At 36.1% G+C, this 18,519-nt stretch overlaps 4 protein-coding genes across 11 annotated transcripts in view; 1 reads left to right on the forward strand and 3 right to left on the reverse strand.

The window, feature by feature from the left end:
* Positions 1-18,519, reverse strand: part of LOC128677587 (protein prickle-like) — a 293,975-nt gene that overhangs the window by 162,946 nt on the left and 112,510 nt on the right. The window lies entirely within an intron of this gene.
* On the forward strand, positions 1,006-4,448 carry LOC128677590 (glucose dehydrogenase [FAD, quinone]-like). Its single transcript, XM_053758560.1, has 3 exons — positions 1,006-2,062; positions 2,343-2,458; positions 2,999-4,448. The coding sequence occupies exons 1-3, from the start codon at positions 1,703-1,705 to the stop codon at positions 4,425-4,427; spliced, it is 1,905 nt and encodes a 634-aa protein (XP_053614535.1). The 5' UTR covers positions 1,006-1,702; the 3' UTR covers positions 4,428-4,448.
* LOC128677591 (glucose dehydrogenase [FAD, quinone]-like) lies at positions 4,413-9,056 on the reverse strand. The gene is made up of 4 exons (XM_053758561.2): positions 8,300-9,056; positions 6,597-6,783; positions 6,020-6,332; positions 4,413-5,772 (listed from the first exon to the last, which is right to left on the reverse strand). The coding sequence occupies exons 1-4, from the start codon at positions 8,311-8,313 to the stop codon at positions 4,466-4,468; spliced, it is 1,821 nt and encodes a 606-aa protein (XP_053614536.1). The 5' UTR covers positions 8,314-9,056; the 3' UTR covers positions 4,413-4,465.
* Positions 11,147-14,438, reverse strand: LOC128677599 (uncharacterized). The gene has a single exon (XM_053758573.2). It carries the CDS (start codon positions 14,354-14,356, stop codon positions 13,868-13,870), a length of 489 nt encoding a protein of 162 aa, XP_053614548.1. The 5' UTR covers positions 14,357-14,438; the 3' UTR covers positions 11,147-13,867.

Genomic DNA, 18,519 nt, shown 5'->3' on the forward strand with positions numbered 1-18,519 from the left:
ATCACTCCTCGCACCCTCATTGGTCTCAAGTCAGCAGCAAACAGTCACTCGCAGCAGCAAGCCATCACTCATCTTCAAGGGCATCTACAGGACCATCGCAGCCGACGCAACGCGCTTCCTGGTTCTGGCACCCGCAACTTTCTTCGACTTCATCGACGCCGACGCACCCTGCAGCCCACGTCTGGACGCGCGCACTCACCGGCGTGGCAGCCATGTAGGGACCGGTGCCAACAAGTCATATTCCGCTCACGACAGTCTCGACTCACCGCAGACTACGAGCTCAACCTACGCATCCCGACTCACTGGGACATCGAGTAACATGGCACACACGAGAAGCACAGACTGCACATCAAGACTTCATCAGACCTTCGGTCTTGGGGAGGAGTAATGTGGCGACATCTACCACGCCACATGCACAACGGCGCAGATGTAAAAAGCCGACCAAACGCAACTAATAACAAGCCACACAAGTGATCCAGGACACTACGGACAGATGGCACAACGGTCGACTCGCTATGGACAGCTAACAAGCCTAGACCGCGCAGACAGTGCGTTTTCGATTGGAAGCATAAATACAACCTCCGACATGACACCGTCGGAGCCGTGCGGTTCCCCAGGCACAACACCTAGCCTGGCGGGAAGATCTTCCCTTTGTGGCGGTCGAGCATAATCACCTAGCTCCCGCTTCACTATCATTGCTTCTTATGTTTATGAGGCGTTACATGAATAAAAATGCAACGTCTAACTTGAAAATATTTACTACATAATAAAAACGCTTATTGTTTCAAATCAAGTGGAATAAAATATTTTCCTTCTAATAAAAATACCTATATTTTCATAGGTCAATTAGTACTACCAGATTTGTTGTTATATTAGTTAGTTACAAAAATTATTGGATTGATTTTGATAAAATGCAGAACAAAGATAGAATAGACCTTCAGAAGTAACATCGCTTACATTTTATCGCGAAAAACATTCCCATTCATTCATTCGAACGAAATCGCGAGCGCTGCCCGCTTATTATGTAACAATTTTATGCACTAAGTAATTCAGCATGATCTAAACATTAAACAAGAAGCCATACCATCATGTCATCATCAAAACAATACTGTAGTTGAGAATAGAAGATCAAATGTTTATATATTTCAACTGTAAACTAAAAGGTAAATATAAATTGTGACAATTAAAGATCGTTTGTTTCTGCCTCCGGGAAGTTAAACAAAGTCGACGGCAACAATGAGGATAAACAACAAATTCTTGGACGTCAATATCTGATGCGCAGGCGATCAATCAGAGTTTGACACTCGGAACAGTGTAATGTCTTAGAGTTAAAAAAAAAGAAAATTAGAACAGTTATATTTATAGTTATGTTAGGACTAATATCGATTGTGAATAATGAAAAGTGAAGATTGATAGTGCTATTATGAGTGTATGAAGTGAAACTATTGACAATTAAGAGGAATCTGTGAATAATAATCTTATTAAAGTGATGACAGATAGAGAAGCTGTAATCATTGAAGATATACAACCAGTTAAATGTATAATAATAAGAAATAATGCCCCAAGTTACAAATACAGATCTTTCGAATCGACTCGCCATTTAATATTTGAATTCTGTGAATTGTGACACAGGAGAGATAACTGTGTAAATTAATGAACTGATGAATTTGTGAAGCGTTCAATGTAAAATCTAAAGGATGCAATGTCCACCAATATAACGGATGATCTCTGTAAAATATGTGACGGCAGAATCGAGTGTGCACCCACTGCTATACTCCTCATATCCCTGGTCCATACTCTGTTCGGATACATCACCGAAGAACCTAATTACTTTGGTCACAATAAAGCAGATTTAATGAGAGAAACAGAGAAGAGAAAGGACAGGCCGCCGAAATTCAGGTCACCGTTTAGTCAGTCGTTTCACTTTAATAAGTATCAAGATGATAATGGGAATTCTGAAGAGGAAACGGAGAAGGTTGAGGAATATGACTTTATTGTGGTGGGTGGGGGCACAGCGGGCAGCGTGGTGGCCAGCAGGCTTTCTGAGAATAGGAAATGGAAGGTAAGACCATTGTATGAGTTGAGATGACAGGGAGTTTGTGTATGAAAAACTTTGTATGACTAATATTAAATAAGTAAAATCAAAACTAAACAACAACAAACCTTGGGTAACAAAAAATTGCATAGATTAAAATATAAATACAATTTAGTTTTGGTAAAAACGGTTAAAACCTTGGTAACAATTGTCTGAAACGTTGTTGGTACCAATACCATAGTTTTTAACCTTTCGAGATGCCCGAATCATCAGGCATATTATCTCATGAGCCTTCCAAATCTTTCAGGTGCTACTGGTGGAGGCAGGACCAGAAGAGCCTAAGATGGCACTGATTCCCGCTCTCACCAGCGAGTTCAAAGGTTCATCGCTAGACTGGCAGTACTCCATGAGACCGAAGAAAGGGTATGTTTTCTTACGGATTCTCTCTCTCTCATTTGTTCTCGGCTACAAAACACGCGGTGCGTTTCAAAATTAAACCCTTAAATGCAGATTCGACTGTGATTTAGTGACTAGCTACCTGCCTGGTGTCAACGTCATCAACAACATTTTCTAAGAGCTCCTAAGAGAGCAAAAAATTAGAATCCTTCGAAAACCTATTAAAATATTTTGTATGTATTAAAATATAATACTTATCGTTTAACGTAAGTCATAAATTATAGGCTTTTACGGCCAATTTACCAAGCTTAATATAAAGCGAAATTGTTGGTTGATTTTAATATACTCGTAAACACTAACATTAAAAACAATTATTAATTGGCTAGTTTAGATGCCTGCCATAAAATTTTCATTCTCCCATAAATATTTGTTGTTATGGATAAAGTTACGAGTAGATGAAAACATTTGAACATTAACAATTTTAAAGTAAACAATATTTAACGATCAAAGCGAATTTTGACACATGAAATTCTGATGAAAATTAAGTGTCATATTTTTAAATTTCAGATTTTGTCAGATTCGTGGTGATAAAGGCTGTGAAGTAGTCCTAGGGAGGGTGCTCGGAGGTACCTCCTCCATCAATGACATGGCGTATATCAGAGGCAGCCCCGCTGACTACGACATGTGGGCTCTCAACGGTAACGAAGGCTGGGGCTACAGTCAAATTCTACCATTCTTCAAATACTCTGAAGGAAATTACGATAAAGACATATCCAAAAATAAACTTTTCCACTCTACCCAAGGCCCACTAGATATCGGACGATATCCGTATGTAGATGATAATGTTGACGTGCTTCTCAGCGCATTAAATGAACTAGGATACAATTACACAGATGTAAACGGCCGAAAACAATTGGGTTTCATGAGAATACAAACTATGTCCTACTTTGGTGAAAGAGTCAGTTCTTATACTGCATTCATTGATCCCATCAGAAAACTTAGACATAACCTAGATATAGTTACAGAAGCATTAGCTACTAAAATTAATTTTGAAGATAAAAGAGACACTATTAAAGCTTTAGGTATAGATTATATTAAAAATGGTACAAAATATAGAGTGAAAGCTACTAAGGAAGTAATTTTGAGTGCCGGAGCGATAAACTCACCAAAACTATTGATGCAGTCTGGTATCGGGCCTAAAGACTATTTAGAATATTTAGAAATTAAATCTTATTCTGACTTACCTGTAGGAGGAAATTTTCATGACCATATATCTGTATGTTTACCGGTAATTAAGTTAACAAAAACATCAACTACATGTAATTTTCCTGAAAAGCTCCGGGATATAACTACCTACTACGCTAAAGGTATCGGTCCACTATCAGCTAACTACCAAGTAGTAGCATTTCTGGAATCCTCAGTATCTGATATACTCGGTACTCCAGATATAGAAATTAGATTTAAAGGACACAATTCCAATATGTATTATGATCTAATTGACATGTGTATAATATTACTAACGCCGCAAAGTCGCGGTCAAGTAATCTTAAATGCAACAGATCCAATTTTTGGGAAACCGTTAATATATCCCAATTTTCTAAAAGACCCTATTGATGAGAAGAAACTATTGGAAGGAATACAAGAAGCAGTGAAGATCTTTGACACGGAAGTGTTTAAAAACTCAGGGTTTGAATTCGACCCAAGACCTATTCTGAAAAATGAGTGCAAAAATCATGAACGAGTCTCAGCTGATTTCTGGTCATGTATCATAAAACATTTTTCTACTCCTTTACACAACTATGTTGGAACTTGTAAAATGGGTACATCAAAAGACCCTGAGTCTGTAGTGGATGAAAATTTAAAGCTATATGGAAGTGCAAACTTGAGAATTGTGGACGCATCAATAATGCCAAAGATAACAAGGGGATCGACAGCAGCTCCTGTCATCATGATAGCTGAAAAAGCCAGTGATTTAATTAAAACAGCTTGGTACTGATATGGCCTTTAATTTATTACATTCTAAGAATAATATTATCATGAAGTGTTGTAATAAGTAGTTTTATCTTCTTTCCAATCTTTTAAAATCATTTTAGCTGCCTTCTCCGCAATCATCATTGTTGGGGCAAATATACCTCCGCGTGCGTGACTAGGCATTACAGAAGCATCAGCTATTCGTAACCCTTCTATACCGTGAACTCTTAGTTCGTAACTAACCACGGAATCTGTACTATTATCCCCCATGCGACAAGTACCTATGGGATTGCTCATGGCTTTAGTATAGTGTCTTGTAATACAATTCCACTGTTCTCTATTTCTCAACCTATCACATGGGAATAGATCAATTGGAGCTAATTTAATTTCAGCTTTCTTCATTTCTTTTGTTTCCAATAATTGTAATGCTATATCTATACTATCAACTATTGCATTTAAGTCTTCAGGTTCTTTAAGAAGATTTGCTTGTATTACAGGCCTACCATATTTAGGGCTCTTTTTGTGTAGAAATACTTTTCCCCTACTCTTAGGTTTCAATAGTACCGGGAAAATATTTACTAAATTATAATATGGAAGAGGAAAATTCGTTTCTTCAGCAACATTGACGCTGACATTTGTTAGCATAAATTTATCGCTTCTTATGAAATTTCCTTCTAAAACAAGTTCAACATCTGGAGCACTAACACCTTCATATAGCTGTATGAAAGCCGACATCTGATTTATTCCTCTTGAAGCTAAAGGTCCAGTTCTACTCTGAAACCATGTTTTGAAATCATTTATGACATCGCTTTCACTGACAGGTTCAACGTCGTTGATAGCGAATGATAGACCTCCAGTGGTGACTTGGTCTTGATAATTAAAACCCACAGGTAAATCGACTAGAACTGAAATGTTATATCTCTTCAAATCTGCCTTAGGTCCAATACCAGACAAATGCAATAATCTTACATTATTTATAGCGCCGGCAGTTAAAATAACTTCTCGTTTAGCATACGCTTGACGTTCTTTCCCTTTTTCTATTTCATAAATTACTCCATCAACGTTTTTTTCTAGTTTATTTATTGCTATCTTCGTAACCATAGCTCCTTTCATAACAATCAAATTCTTTCTATGTCTGGCTGGTTTTAGAAATGCATTATTGGTACTCAATCGTGTGTTGTTGGACATGGCAAACTGGTGATTGACTACAGCTTCAGCTACGTTCAGGTTGATGTCCAGGGTTCGAAGCCCCATCTCTGTGAAGGCTGCTGTGAACATCTCAATAGGCCTGTCGGAGTATTTAAACTTCTGGACGCGCATTTCCCCACCTCGTGAATGGTGAAAAGAGTTCACCAAAGTTTCGTAGTCTCCTAAAAATAATATTAATTGTCACTAAAAAATTAATTAGTTTACGTTAAAACATAATGTACCAATTATGTAAACCAAAAGAAAGCTGTAAACTGAATTTATTAACTAACGACAGGTTTAGGTACAACTCTAATTATAATCTACATGGCTTATTAATTTCAATTCAATTTAATGATAATCACATCTGGCGCAAATCCAATAAAATCACAACTAAGTACTTAGTTCTCAAACAAAAATATAATTACTAACCATTATCCTCAGAAGCTTTAAAACTGTCAATGACATTAGTAAACTTCCAGTCCAAGGATCCTAACGACCCTGGGACATGCCAGCCGTCATAATCCACTTTGGAACCCCTGGTGTACTTCATGTCATTGGTGACACTGGATCCTCCGAGGACCTTGCCTGTTCTGACCTCGCAGCTTCCACTGGGTCTGGAGAGGCAGGAGTATCCGTTCCGTTCTGTGCGGTAGTTCCATAAGATGGGGCGGTAGTCTTTCGTCGGCACTCCCGGGATGTCGTAGTCGATGTTTTCTTCATCTCCGGATTCCAAGACGAGGATCTATGATGGTAAGGTTGTATTTAGAATTAGGACAAGTGATACCGAGAAATAATTTCAAAGACTACTAAATACTTTTGATTTAATTTAATTTACATTGTAAAAGAAAGGATACTAACTTCAATAACCTATCCATTCTCGAAGTATCCATGTGAACTTCTTACAATTCCATTTTTCTAGAAAAATTACAAATGAACCATATGTTATGCAGACAATACCATGAGGACATTCAAGAGGGCACTAATTATAGAGTGCTCCAAGACTCACCTTCCACTCTGGCACAGCAGAGAGCCTGTTGGCCAGCACGCACCCAGCTGTTCCCCCTCCGACGATGATGAAGTCAAACACGCTGCTCTTCAGGTCTCGCTCATCGGCCTTGGTGCGCGTGGCCTTGGAAAACAGACTCGACTGGTCGCCCAACGCAGACGGTAGCAGGAGGACACTCAGGAGGGCACTGAGGCACAGAATTATCAATGGTTTTAGCTAACTTATCAGCTCCAGTACCCCAGATACAATTTGTGTGACTATGTTCTGTCCACATAATGGCTCACCTGTTGTCATGTCCTAACTAACCCACTTCATGTACCAGGAGACCAAGTGCAAATGAAAAAGTTCCTTCTGCCACCATGCAGCGACGGAGTCCAGAGTCCGCTTTCCAACTTCTTTCTCTCCATTTCATTTTACTGACAGATCATACCCACGCACATTTTTCTTGACGACATCAAGCCAACATTTCTTGGATTTAAAATACTTATCTACCCACAGTACCATACGCTAACAAACCAAATATTGAAGAGAAAATGTGACCGTGAAAGTCTAATTTCATAACAAATATTTATGGAAGCGGATCGAAATTACAGCGAAAAGGGAAGTACTTAGTTAGGCAATTCAAATAAAGGTCGCTTGTCACAAAAATATATTCATATTGGACTGAAACCTACAAGATGACAAATTCCTAGGGTAATACCCTGATTCATCTCCACAAAGTCTTGGTCAAGGCGGTGTTACCGCGCCCTGGCTAGTGGCCAAGTGTTGAGTACACTTCGAACTGGGTCACGCTGATAGATTTCATTGGCTATTTCTTAGGCTGTGCCCGGGATTGGTCGTGGATTTATATTCAGATCCAAATCCGTGAAAAGCAAAAAATAAATAAATATATTAGGACAAATCACAGAGATTGAGCTGCCCCCAAAGTAAGTTCGAGACTTGTGCTATGGGATACTGACTCAACGATACTATATTTTATAACAAATACATATATAGATAAACATCCAAGACCCGGGCCAATCAGAAAAAGATCATTTTGCATCATGACCCGACCGGGGGTCGAACCCGGGACCTCTCGGTTCAGAGGTAAGCACTTTACCACTGCACCACCGAGGTCGTCAAATAATCGAAAATATACTGGAGCACTCATTTTTATAGATAAAATATGTGGTAATATTTTTCTGACACAATTCCCAAATTTTACCGAAACGGAAACTAGGAATGTTGAAACCAGTCAGTTATTTAACTGCACTAATTGCACTATGTAATTTTATGCTGTATATAGTAATTAGTATCCAGTGAGGAACACGCGAAGATGAGAAAGAGAGAGGAAATGAACTCGCATTCATACAAACATGAAACCTGAAAAGATTCACTCCTAGATTCGAACACTCCTTTTTTGTTGAAATTCAAATTAAAATAATTAATTCAGAAATTACACCTCAACAGCCAATTTTTCATCTGAAATTTTCTATGATAAGTAATTTCTGATAAAGCTACAAAATACATTTGGGACAGTTTAAAAAAAAAGATGCTGTATCACTTGCTACAAATCTGAATAAGCCAAGTCTAGATTATTTACGCGGGCGCGCCAAGGCAAGAAAAATTAAATGAACCTTATTTATCAAAGAACTTAACATAACCTTACTAATTCACTCACAGATTATCACTGTACAGATAATATCGTAATTCACAACACAAACCTAAGAACAGCCATCTTGTATGGTGAAGAAGCGACTGCGTCGGCGGCTAGCGTTGCTCAATGCCGAAAGGGGAAGTAATGTATTCTGCATGCTTCAACGAGCATATCCTGAATTGCGTTATTGAGGAATTGGGAAACTTCGCTTTTGATTCACAAAAACCATGAATAGAAAAGAATGGTTCCGTACATGATTTTTAGATTAATTATAGTTTTTGTTTTATTATAATAGCAACTGTTATACTATTAAAACTATATTTGTATAACAACAAGCGTGTTACAAAAAACAGCAACGCGCTGTTTTTTTATATTTTGAAGTGAAAACTTCTTTAGCGGCGTTGTGCACTTTTTGTGATGGGTGAAAAATGGTAAACTCGCGCCAGGACACGCGACCTCTGATTGAAAATTCGTAAGACGTCAATAACGCACAACGTTAATATTCAAGTTTTCACTTCTGCCGGCACTCGCGGAGTGCAACACTTTTTTTAACTAAAGAATATATAACTATATATATATATTACAAGGTTCACAAATTGATGTCTGGTGAATTAAGATATCACAAAATAACAAAACACATTACATAAAATATTTAGGTAGTTATGTATGTACTATAAATGACATTTTTGCTACATTACAGTTCAAGGATCGAGTTCCTGGGTGCACGGCAGTGCTAGCCATCAAGTTGTGCAAAAACAACAACAAAAATGCACACCCCTGCAATAATTTTCTAAAAACCGTTCTTGCCAGTTATATATTTTTTAAATATAGAGATATAGTATCACCTAACGAAACGAGTTTTACCTATCCATTGAATGAAGACTACTTAGTTTTATTATGAAATTTGACACTTCAGCTGTCACTTCAAACATATTGACAAAATGACAACTAAGTGATGGTATCCAGATGATATAAATATATCAGATTTACTATTTATATGAATTATAAATGAATATAGCTCTCTCTATCTCTTTCTTCACAACTATTTAAAAAACGTCATTCAAAGGAATATACCTAGTTGATATCTAAATGATATGGACGTGTCAATTATTGTCGATGCGTGAAATGTTGTCATTTAATTAATAAGGCCAAAAGGTCATTGGTAGATAAATAGAACGACCAGTATTTATTATAATTAATCAAAGTGCGTCAAAGTGAAACAAATAGTAGATATCTCATATGTCTATCACGTGTACTTACTTTTTTGTGTCTTTCTACAACTTCATATAAGGCATTTTCGTCTACAAAATGGTAACATTACTATCTATGACGTCATTATTCCATAGACAAAATCAGACGTGACTTGACTCGGCTTTAGTCACAAACACACACACACTTGTCTCTGACGTCAGTGGTAACAAAAGGAGTTTAATTTAATTACGTTGGTCTGGCTATTTTTAACATGAAGGCTTTTCATGTAGAACTGGTCTACAGATAAAATATAAATGGAATGGGCAACACTTGCACATTAGTATGAAGTAATTAGAATACAGATCATATTTACAAAACTGATACTATCGCTAGTAGTTAGTCAGTTAGTCGCTGGTAGTATTAGCCATAAATTAAAAAAAAAAAAACTATACAAATGTGATGGTTGCGCTAGGGAGCCGGGAGCGATAATACTGGTTTTAACATATAAGTTGAGTAATCTAATTTATTGCGAGTTCCTGCATAATCACTAATTCACTAAATTGTACTATAACTATACTATACTGGTCTATAGTATCTACTACTACTACTTCCCTTTATTATGTACCTAGTTATTGAAAAACCAAAACGTTCATTGGAATTTCCGGAATATATATACCTACCTAAGAAGGATGATAATAAAAAAAAAACCTTTAATTACGAAATATAATTTAATAATATCTGTTTTAAATATTTGTCTTAACATAATCTTTGCTAATTTGGTGTTTATGTATCTTCTCTTTCAGTCGATTGTACACTTCATAATTTGATTTTATTTCTATTTACCAAAGAAATGCTCAAGTATAACATGTATAATATATTTTTTTATTAATATCAGATGTGTTACTTTAATTAAGTACTAATTTCCCTTCCGGTTCTGTTTATAGGTACAATGTACCTAACTAGTATATTTATTTTTGTACATATCGCCGTACCTAAGCATACTATGTAGGTACATATTTTCTTATGAATACGTACATAGTTTCTGCTTATAATTACAATTATCTTTTCAAATAATTTAAATTAAAATTATCTAAAAAGATTATTCCAACATCAACTCCCTGTTTCATACATTTTTACTACAATTTACACTAAATGCAAAAAATAATGCCACAATTTGGAAATGCAATCTAACTTTACATATAAATTTTAAATATATTTTGTATTGTCTTGTAGTATTTTAAGTACTTAATTATTTAATTTTTACCTAATACAGGGCTTATTTTTGCTGGGTTTTTGTATTTTAGTTGCGTTTAAATATTTGAATGCAAGAAAATTTAGATCGAATGTTTAATAATAACCGCTGTAATTAATATTTTAAACAGTTATACAAAACAACGATTCACATGGATAATAATAAAAACCAACATGATCTAAAACAGTCAAAGAGTGTACATATCTAAAACCGGCTGATCCAAGCCAGGCCAGACAAGGTGAAGGCCAGAGTGACCTTGGGCGTGTACTCTTGTGAACGTGTTATAATAGCGAACAATAGTGACATTTCATATTCATCAAATGTTTTGAAAACATACATTTGAATGAAGAAAATGAAACAAATACTGCTATTGCCGCTAATGTTAATGCAATCAATAATTTGAGATAAAACAATAATCTGACAATAGAAACCATTCATCACTTGATCACAATCATAATATGTTTCAGTATACCTTTTGACCATGTACTTTATTGTGTACTTAACGTTGTTATATTACTGATAAAAAATTATACATAAATTTATATTTAAAAAATGGTAAGCCTTTCTGGCATAATAGGGACAAACATTGTTTGAATGAGTTTCTTTCGGCATTTCTTCTCATTATTGGTCGTTTCGAAATGCTAGTAGTTTGTAGCTTAGTAGTGAAGGCCTAATTTCTGAATAAATCATTTGATTTTGAAAGTGAATGATATTAGATATTCGAAAGTCAGAATCCATGATATAATAAACGACTGAGAAATAGGTACAATAAATTGTATAGGTTTAGTTATATATATTGTTTAGTTAGTCATACATCGGGCACAGAGAGTGCGCTGCACTACGTAACAAAGTGTGTGGACTACTTAAATGAAATTACGATGTTCTTTTGTAAACACCTATAAATAAATTTCACACATGCAAACCGTAATAACGCACTCTTTTACGATAAGCAAAAATACACAGAAAATGGAGCAGACTGCAAAGAAAAGATATTTGTAGAGGAATTTTCATAAATTTTAAAAGGTTTTAGGCATAGCAACAATATTCTAAAAAGAAGAAGCAATAAATTCTACACTTTTAAAGATGTATTTTGAATGAACAGTGTTAGTTATAATTTTAAACTACATTTTGAGATCTTCGCATCGAGATTTCTCATTAAAACTTTTGGCAAATGGTAGATAATTTTTTAAAAAGAAAAAAAGACAGTTTCTTTGGCTTTGATTTTTGAGTTCTTCGCTTGTCGTTTATCTGGAGTGTTTGATTGGCTAATTCATTAGTGCATGTACTCCGTGTTATCAAACCTCTTTTCATGATTATGGCCATATCACAACCGTTTGTTAGTTAACAGCCAGATTAACAGACAATAGAATGATTCACTGTCAACAGATGTGTTGGGAACTTATTCACAAAGCAATTATGTAATGAATATGATCCAATCAATCAATGACAATACAATTTTAACTGAATTGATGTGAATCCATTCGCATAAACAGATTTTAATATTTCGAATATTCAATTACATTTATTAAGACCATAGCAACTAGCGAATCCATTAGCCATAATTGTATTAATAACTAGCGGAAACATAGCGGGTATTTCAAGGAGTGGCGATGGCGCTGGGCATAAAGGGTAATAATAGGGACAACCCCATGCTGTTGTGGAATATAGATTCCATTTAGCGTTGCCGGGCGTCCGCATAAAGCCGGACATTGGCTTTTTGATTGAATGTCCGGCCAAAATCCGGCTTTAGTTAAGCTGTTCTTCATTTAAACCATAGTCACTTCACAAGTCGAGCCTTGCGATCTCAAATGAGTGTAGACTAGCGCCGTTCTTACATACAATATTTCGCTGTATTCACGAAAACTTCAATAATTTACGCTGTTACCCAAATGTCCAGCCACTGGCGGGTCTGTCCCGCTTTTTTTGACGACCTGGGAACACTAATTCCAGCTCACAATTTAGATACTTTATCTTTGAGATTTACTGACATCAAAAAGGATTTATTTAATGTAGATCTCTCCACATTTGTATTAACAAATTAGACAGTAATCATATTAAACCTATTATTATTAAATTGGTGCATTCTGCATTTTATTTATTACAAAAAATGTAACGGCGAACTTAAGCCTAGAGATACCTATATCTACCAGTATTACGCTTTCTCACCTTCTTTTAGCAACAATGAGCTTATTAAATAGTAGAACTGACTGTTTTGAATGCATTGCATGTTAACAAAAGATTACAATGTGTAATTAGTAGCAATCCTTATTAATAATTCCTATTTCAACAGGAGGATAGAGTTTACATGGATTGCTATAGGTATTTAGCTGCAATTATAATTATGCTAGTAGCTATTGTTAAAATTACAACATTTTCCAAAAAAAAAAAACAAAACAGAATGACTTTTTATCGTATGGCACCATAGATGTAATGGCACATGACATTATCAAAAATGGTAAAAAATTCGAAAATGTGCCACCTAATGACAAAAGTTCGAGGAATACAAAAGAGGTAGGTACCAATCCGAATCTCACGGCTGCATTGCAGTTAGCTAAGTACAATGGATTGGAATCATTAGAGGAACATGTGGATAATACTAAATCGAATGATTAACATTTTGGTGTAGCCCTAGATTCTATCATTGTAAGTGAAAAGCCTTTAGGTAGCTTAATAAGAAAATAAACTAATGTTTTTAATACACAAGAAACCGGAATGAATAAACAAGGCCCTAATATGAAATTGCAACTAGGTAATAGGTACTCTTAGAAATGTGACATCTTATGTCTAAGCAATATTGGACTCTAAAACATAAAACTTAAGGCTTATCTTCACTTGTGACAATTTCAAACTAAGGCCCCCAAGTATAGGAACTCTTAGTAAGAACAATTTTTACACAAACATTGAATGAAAATAGAATTCACGATTGCTAAACATAACATTAGTTTCTTTTTGTTCTCAATTACATAAATATATTTAACAATTATTGATTCTCAAAATTTTGTTTGTACTACCCACTTCATTATAATATCATTATTAATTTATGACTATCTATGCACTTAAAACTAGTTAATATTAAAGTAGGCAATATCTTAGAGGTCTATTCAATACGCATTCAGCACTCAAGCACCAATTTTGCATAATTACATAACTATCTATTTGGCTGTTATCATTAATCTAACAAGGCTAAGTTTATCACACTTTTAAATGATCACAAAAACTGCACAGATCAAACGTCTCCTTTGAGCCCAAAGCCACAACTCTCGGCTCCTGTTTGCATTTCTTGAACTTACTTCTTATGCAATTCATGTTGGTTTCAATGTTGTAAAGTTTCTCTGGCTGTAGCATAGCAGTTTCTTGGTCGCTCGTTTCTCGAAAAATTAAGACAGCATCGTAGAGATTCATGGGTAGAAATCCTTTGTTATTTGTGACAAAACATCTCCCGCAACGTCTATTCTCAAATACGTCAGCGCCTTCGGCATCAGTGAACGCCGGCGTCCCGGGAGCGGCAAGGAAAATCAGAGAATATTTGTCTCCGATCCTCAGCGCATCGTTGATAAACTTTACTTGTGTGACCGGCATTATTAGGAAGTAGGAGATCGTTAAGTACAAAGAGAAGTATAATAAACATATGAAGAATACTCCTGGGCTCTTTGGTAGTTTGGACACTTGGCGCCAACACATTGCGGTTTCCGGGCGAGCATGGTACCGCGCGCGCTGACGTCTCGTAATGGCGGCCGACCGCGCGCCTCTGACAGGGACGGTCGCTCGGTCGATACCCCGCACCGCTCTCGTGGCCCAAACAACCTAATTGTTACTTTATTACGTCATGCTTGAGTCGCTTTCGCCTTGATCTAGTGACTGTTTTGCAAAATAACGTTTGCAAAAATAGTTAATTATAATTGAAAATGAGACATTTTAATGAATATATTCAACAGCTATGTTTCCAGAAGTATGCTCGGTCATAGATTTTAAATGTGCAATTTTTGACGATAGACATTCGAGGGATTCGAGCTCACGGTATTATGCAAGCCATAAGGCGCATCTTAAACATATAATTTATTACAGATAATTAAGCAAAGCACCCTACTCCAATTTGTAATTTGTATGATAAAAATAAAAGTAAAAAATATGCCAAGTCAAGTTCTTTGTAATACGAAAATCACCATAGCTCCTTGGGTTATAACTCCAAGAATAAATTATAACTTCAGTTTAATTTCAAGTGCTACAATTTTATACCTTTTATCATCATGTTACGTCATCATCGTTACTTACCTACTTGTAAACAATATTATATTATATTTATGAATATTTGAACACGTATGTATGTTCATATACTAAGTACAATACCTACTTAGTTATTACTGTAATGTATTTTGGTTGTTCATTACAATATTGCGACAACACGTCTTGCATAGACGGCGAATTACGTAGGGATAATATGTCTGGCTATGCCGCTCCCGCCTGGCCCTGGCAGAGGCCGACGCTCAAAAAGATGGATAAACATTTTCCATTTTTAAACAAGCTTTAGAGCACGAGTTTATTCCTAAATCGAAGCGAAAATAACAAGGAATGGTCAGATACAGAACCACAGATAAAACAACTTCGTAGAATGTGCGCCCCGAGGGAAATCCTATTCCGGAAATTAAAAGGTTAGTATTTCATATTTTATTGACACTTGGGCTTCGAACTCACACTACAAACAAATAAATTACATATTATGTAGAAGTATAAACGTGCAGATGGTTAGAGGGAAAAAACAGGGTAAGTAGTTTTCTTTTCTTCCATTTCATCGAAATTGAAGCATATCACAATTGCTGCGAATTCAGTCTGAGATAAAATCATAAAAAAGCCCTTGCACACCAATCGCGTATCCAGCACGTGCACAGAAAAATAGTATGGAATTTTAGCGCACGTGTGCATGCTTATATGTATAATTCCATAAAACTGTGCAGCAAGAGTGCACAGGAATTCCGTGTGTTCGGGACTTTATGATGACAGAAAAAAGGATGTAATACCGGCTAAAAGCACACTATCGGCAAACAGTTCGCCGTACTAGGCGGTTTGAAGGTACATTGCTAGTTTTTCCAACGCAATGTACGTATATTCGCCTCGGCGTCTGCCCGAGTTCGCCAATAATGTATAGCCAGCAAGAAACAAGTTTGAAATATATAATTACTGTTCCTCTGTAATAGATGGCGTTAGTACTTAGTTTAGAAGTTTTCACAACGATGCTTTCTTGTTTTTCCTTGTATTAACCAGAAGCGTACATACAATTGAGAATGTTTAGGTACTAAAGACAGCTTGGATATCGAAAGTTATCAGTCTAGTATTCAGTAGAACTAAATACCTACTTATATTAATTAGACAGAGAAGAAAATACATTTAAAATCCTATTGGCAATCTTAATTGTGTGTGGAAATCGCACTAAAGAAAACGGGCTTCATAAATTAAATAAGTTAGAATGTAGGTGCAATTTCCGCGACTTAGCAGGTGGAACACGGCGCAGTCGACACGAAAGGGCGTAGGTTCGATTCCGACTCGGAATAATTACGATCGAATCGGGACAGCACAATGGCAATGGCGAAATTTGCAAGTTATATGAACTGCATGCTAACTGTTTAGCGTGAATAGTTGTTAAGTGGAGTTTAAATGGTAAACGGGATTTAAACGGAATTCTCGAGATATGTGGGCTTAGTGCCTAGCTTTCACGTGACGCGCGTTAAGATGGGAATTTGTGTAATTGTAATTAGAACTAAATATAATAATATGATATATCTGCATCAATAAACAAAATAAAGTAGTACTTAAAATTATTATTAAGAATTTAATATTTTTTGCTTAACTTGGCATTCGTTTACAAATTAAAACAGAGTTATCGTGAAAAGTATATTTGCATCAGCAAGCTTAATTTTTATTTTCTGTTAAAAATAGCTATTAAATAAATCAGGCGACCGCAGCCACCAATTTAAAAAGGTCATTTTTCACTGCATTTTATCGCATTATCAGATGCAACAAATTTAAGTGCGCTATTAACGTGTGTACGGTCGACTCACGTAAGTTTTGTAACCTCTAAGTCCAGTAGATAGTGGCCATATTGCAATGAGTTGGGAGGTTGTACACTGTGCTACACTGGCTATCGGCCAGCCATTATCAACATTTGCGCTGATTTATATTGGACCGCCACGTGCGAAATTGAGCTGTCGATTTAACGTTTCCAATTTTTCAGTGTTCGTTTTAAATGTCTGTGAAAATTGCCGCAAATGGTCGTATCGGTTACCGGTCTTCCAAATTATACTGTATAAAAGTCAACCTATGTTTGACGTACCCTTCACCAAGTAGGTATCTTAGTACCTAGTAACATAGCAAACTCCTAAAATATCATCCTACCATACGTAGATAAGTATTGTAATTTCGCCTAAAATTATCAAGTTGACATTAAGTAAGTAAGCATATGTTTATTAGAAAATTGCTTACGTACCTAACTATTAACTATTTTATTATTTTTTATAAACCATTAAAGTCTATTGTCAGTTGAATTGAGCATAGAAGTCAAAGTTTTATGTTGCTTTATAAAATGGCGAAAATTGTAGACGCCATAACTCATGATTGTTACCAATTCAAAACTTGTAGTTGCTCGGTAATTAAGCTAGAAGTATCGATAAATCACTCGTTATCGGTAACTCGGGATTTATGGTCGACAACCGCACCGGCCGTGAGTCTAACAGTTATGAATTACATTTTGAGTAATAATGTAAGTGTAAGAAAGTTTATTCGAAACATTTTTAAAGCGAACATTGATAGGTAGCAATGTTGTATTAAATATATTTTGCTATTATGTTGAGTCAGGCGTAGTAACATAACAGTAACAAGTTCAATGAATGTTTGCACCCGTGTCATAACGGTAAGAGTATGTATGTATGAATCATGTACGTAGGTACGTACCTACTTGATATATAACTAACAATTTAAATATGGATACCTACTGATACAGTAATCACGTCTTTATCTTTACGGGGTAGACAGAGCTAGCTACCAAGGCTACGTGTAGCTTTAAATGTACACTCATTAAAAGCCAATCAAAAAACCATAATGACACTGATAAATCAACTCGCAAATAATTTCTAAGTTATGTTATTCCAAAGACACACAAACTATCAACAGTAATGCCGATTCAAACCCCAGATTTATCAAGGGATCCTCAAAACAAGCCAAAACATAAAAGATAATGCTCCCCGGATAGATTCAAATCTGCCCGGGGCCGGACCGGGTAAGCCGGTTAATGTCCGGACACTTGCACCCTTGGTGACCCGGCGAATCCGGCGATGGACACTTGGAGATAGTCTTAAGACGTTTAGCTGAGTTTGCTTTAGAAGTCGTAGACAGGCTGTTTGACATGTTTAGACATTATTTTCATCTCTTTCTTGGGTGCGTTTGAGAGGTAGGTCTCTCTTTCATCTGAATGTTCATCCGATTGCTCGCCATTCGCCATTGAAAGACTTTCCTAATTTTTTCTCGTCCTCTTCGCACGGTCTTCGGCATTTTGTCAAACCAATTTGTTTGTCAAACCAGCACTTCTTAATTTGCCCTTCTTCTACCAGGACAACAACAAGACAGGTAATGGTCTATAGCGATATAGATAGTTTCTAATTTTGTCATCTGGATAGACGTAAATTGAATATAATCTAGGTAAAATTATCTGAAATCACCCATTTAGAAGACACTCACTATTTGCGAGAAAAAAATATTGTGACATCACACACTGTGTGTTGACCGAGCTGTTGGAACGAGCGAGGTCAACAATTCTACTTGTGGCAAAAATACATTTTTTGTATGTACGTATGTAT

Source organism: Plodia interpunctella, chromosome 18 (assembly GCF_027563975.2).
Source record: "Plodia interpunctella isolate USDA-ARS_2022_Savannah chromosome 18, ilPloInte3.2, whole genome shotgun sequence".
Lineage (NCBI taxonomy): Eukaryota > Metazoa > Arthropoda > Insecta > Lepidoptera > Pyralidae > Plodia > Plodia interpunctella.

What these genes read in the sequence shown, in the direction of transcription:
- LOC128677590 (XM_053758560.1), top strand. Translation starts at nt 1,703, where the DNA reads ATGTCCACCAATATAACGGATGATCTCTGTAAAATATGTGACGGCAGA. An exon ending in CTGAGAATAGGAAATGGAAG is followed by an intron (nt 2,063 to 2,342) that starts GTAAGACCATTG and finishes CAAATCTTTCAG; the next exon opens with GTGCTACTGGTGGAGGCAGG. An exon ending in TCCATGAGACCGAAGAAAGG is followed by an intron (nt 2,459 to 2,998) that starts GTATGTTTTCTT and finishes TTTAAATTTCAG; the next exon opens with ATTTTGTCAGATTCGTGGTG.
- LOC128677591 (XM_053758561.2), bottom strand. An exon ending in CTGCTGTGCCAGAGTGGAAG is followed by an intron (nt 6,333 to 6,596) that starts GTGAGTCTTGGA and finishes TTACCATCATAG; the next exon opens with ATCCTCGTCTTGGAATCCGG. An exon ending in TAAAGCTTCTGAGGATAATG is followed by an intron (nt 5,773 to 6,019) that starts GTTAGTAATTAT and finishes TATTATTTTTAG; the next exon opens with GAGACTACGAAACTTTGGTG.
- LOC128677599 (XM_053758573.2), bottom strand. Translation starts at nt 14,356, where the DNA reads ATGTGTTGGCGCCAAGTGTCCAAACTACCAAAGAGCCCAGGAGTATTC.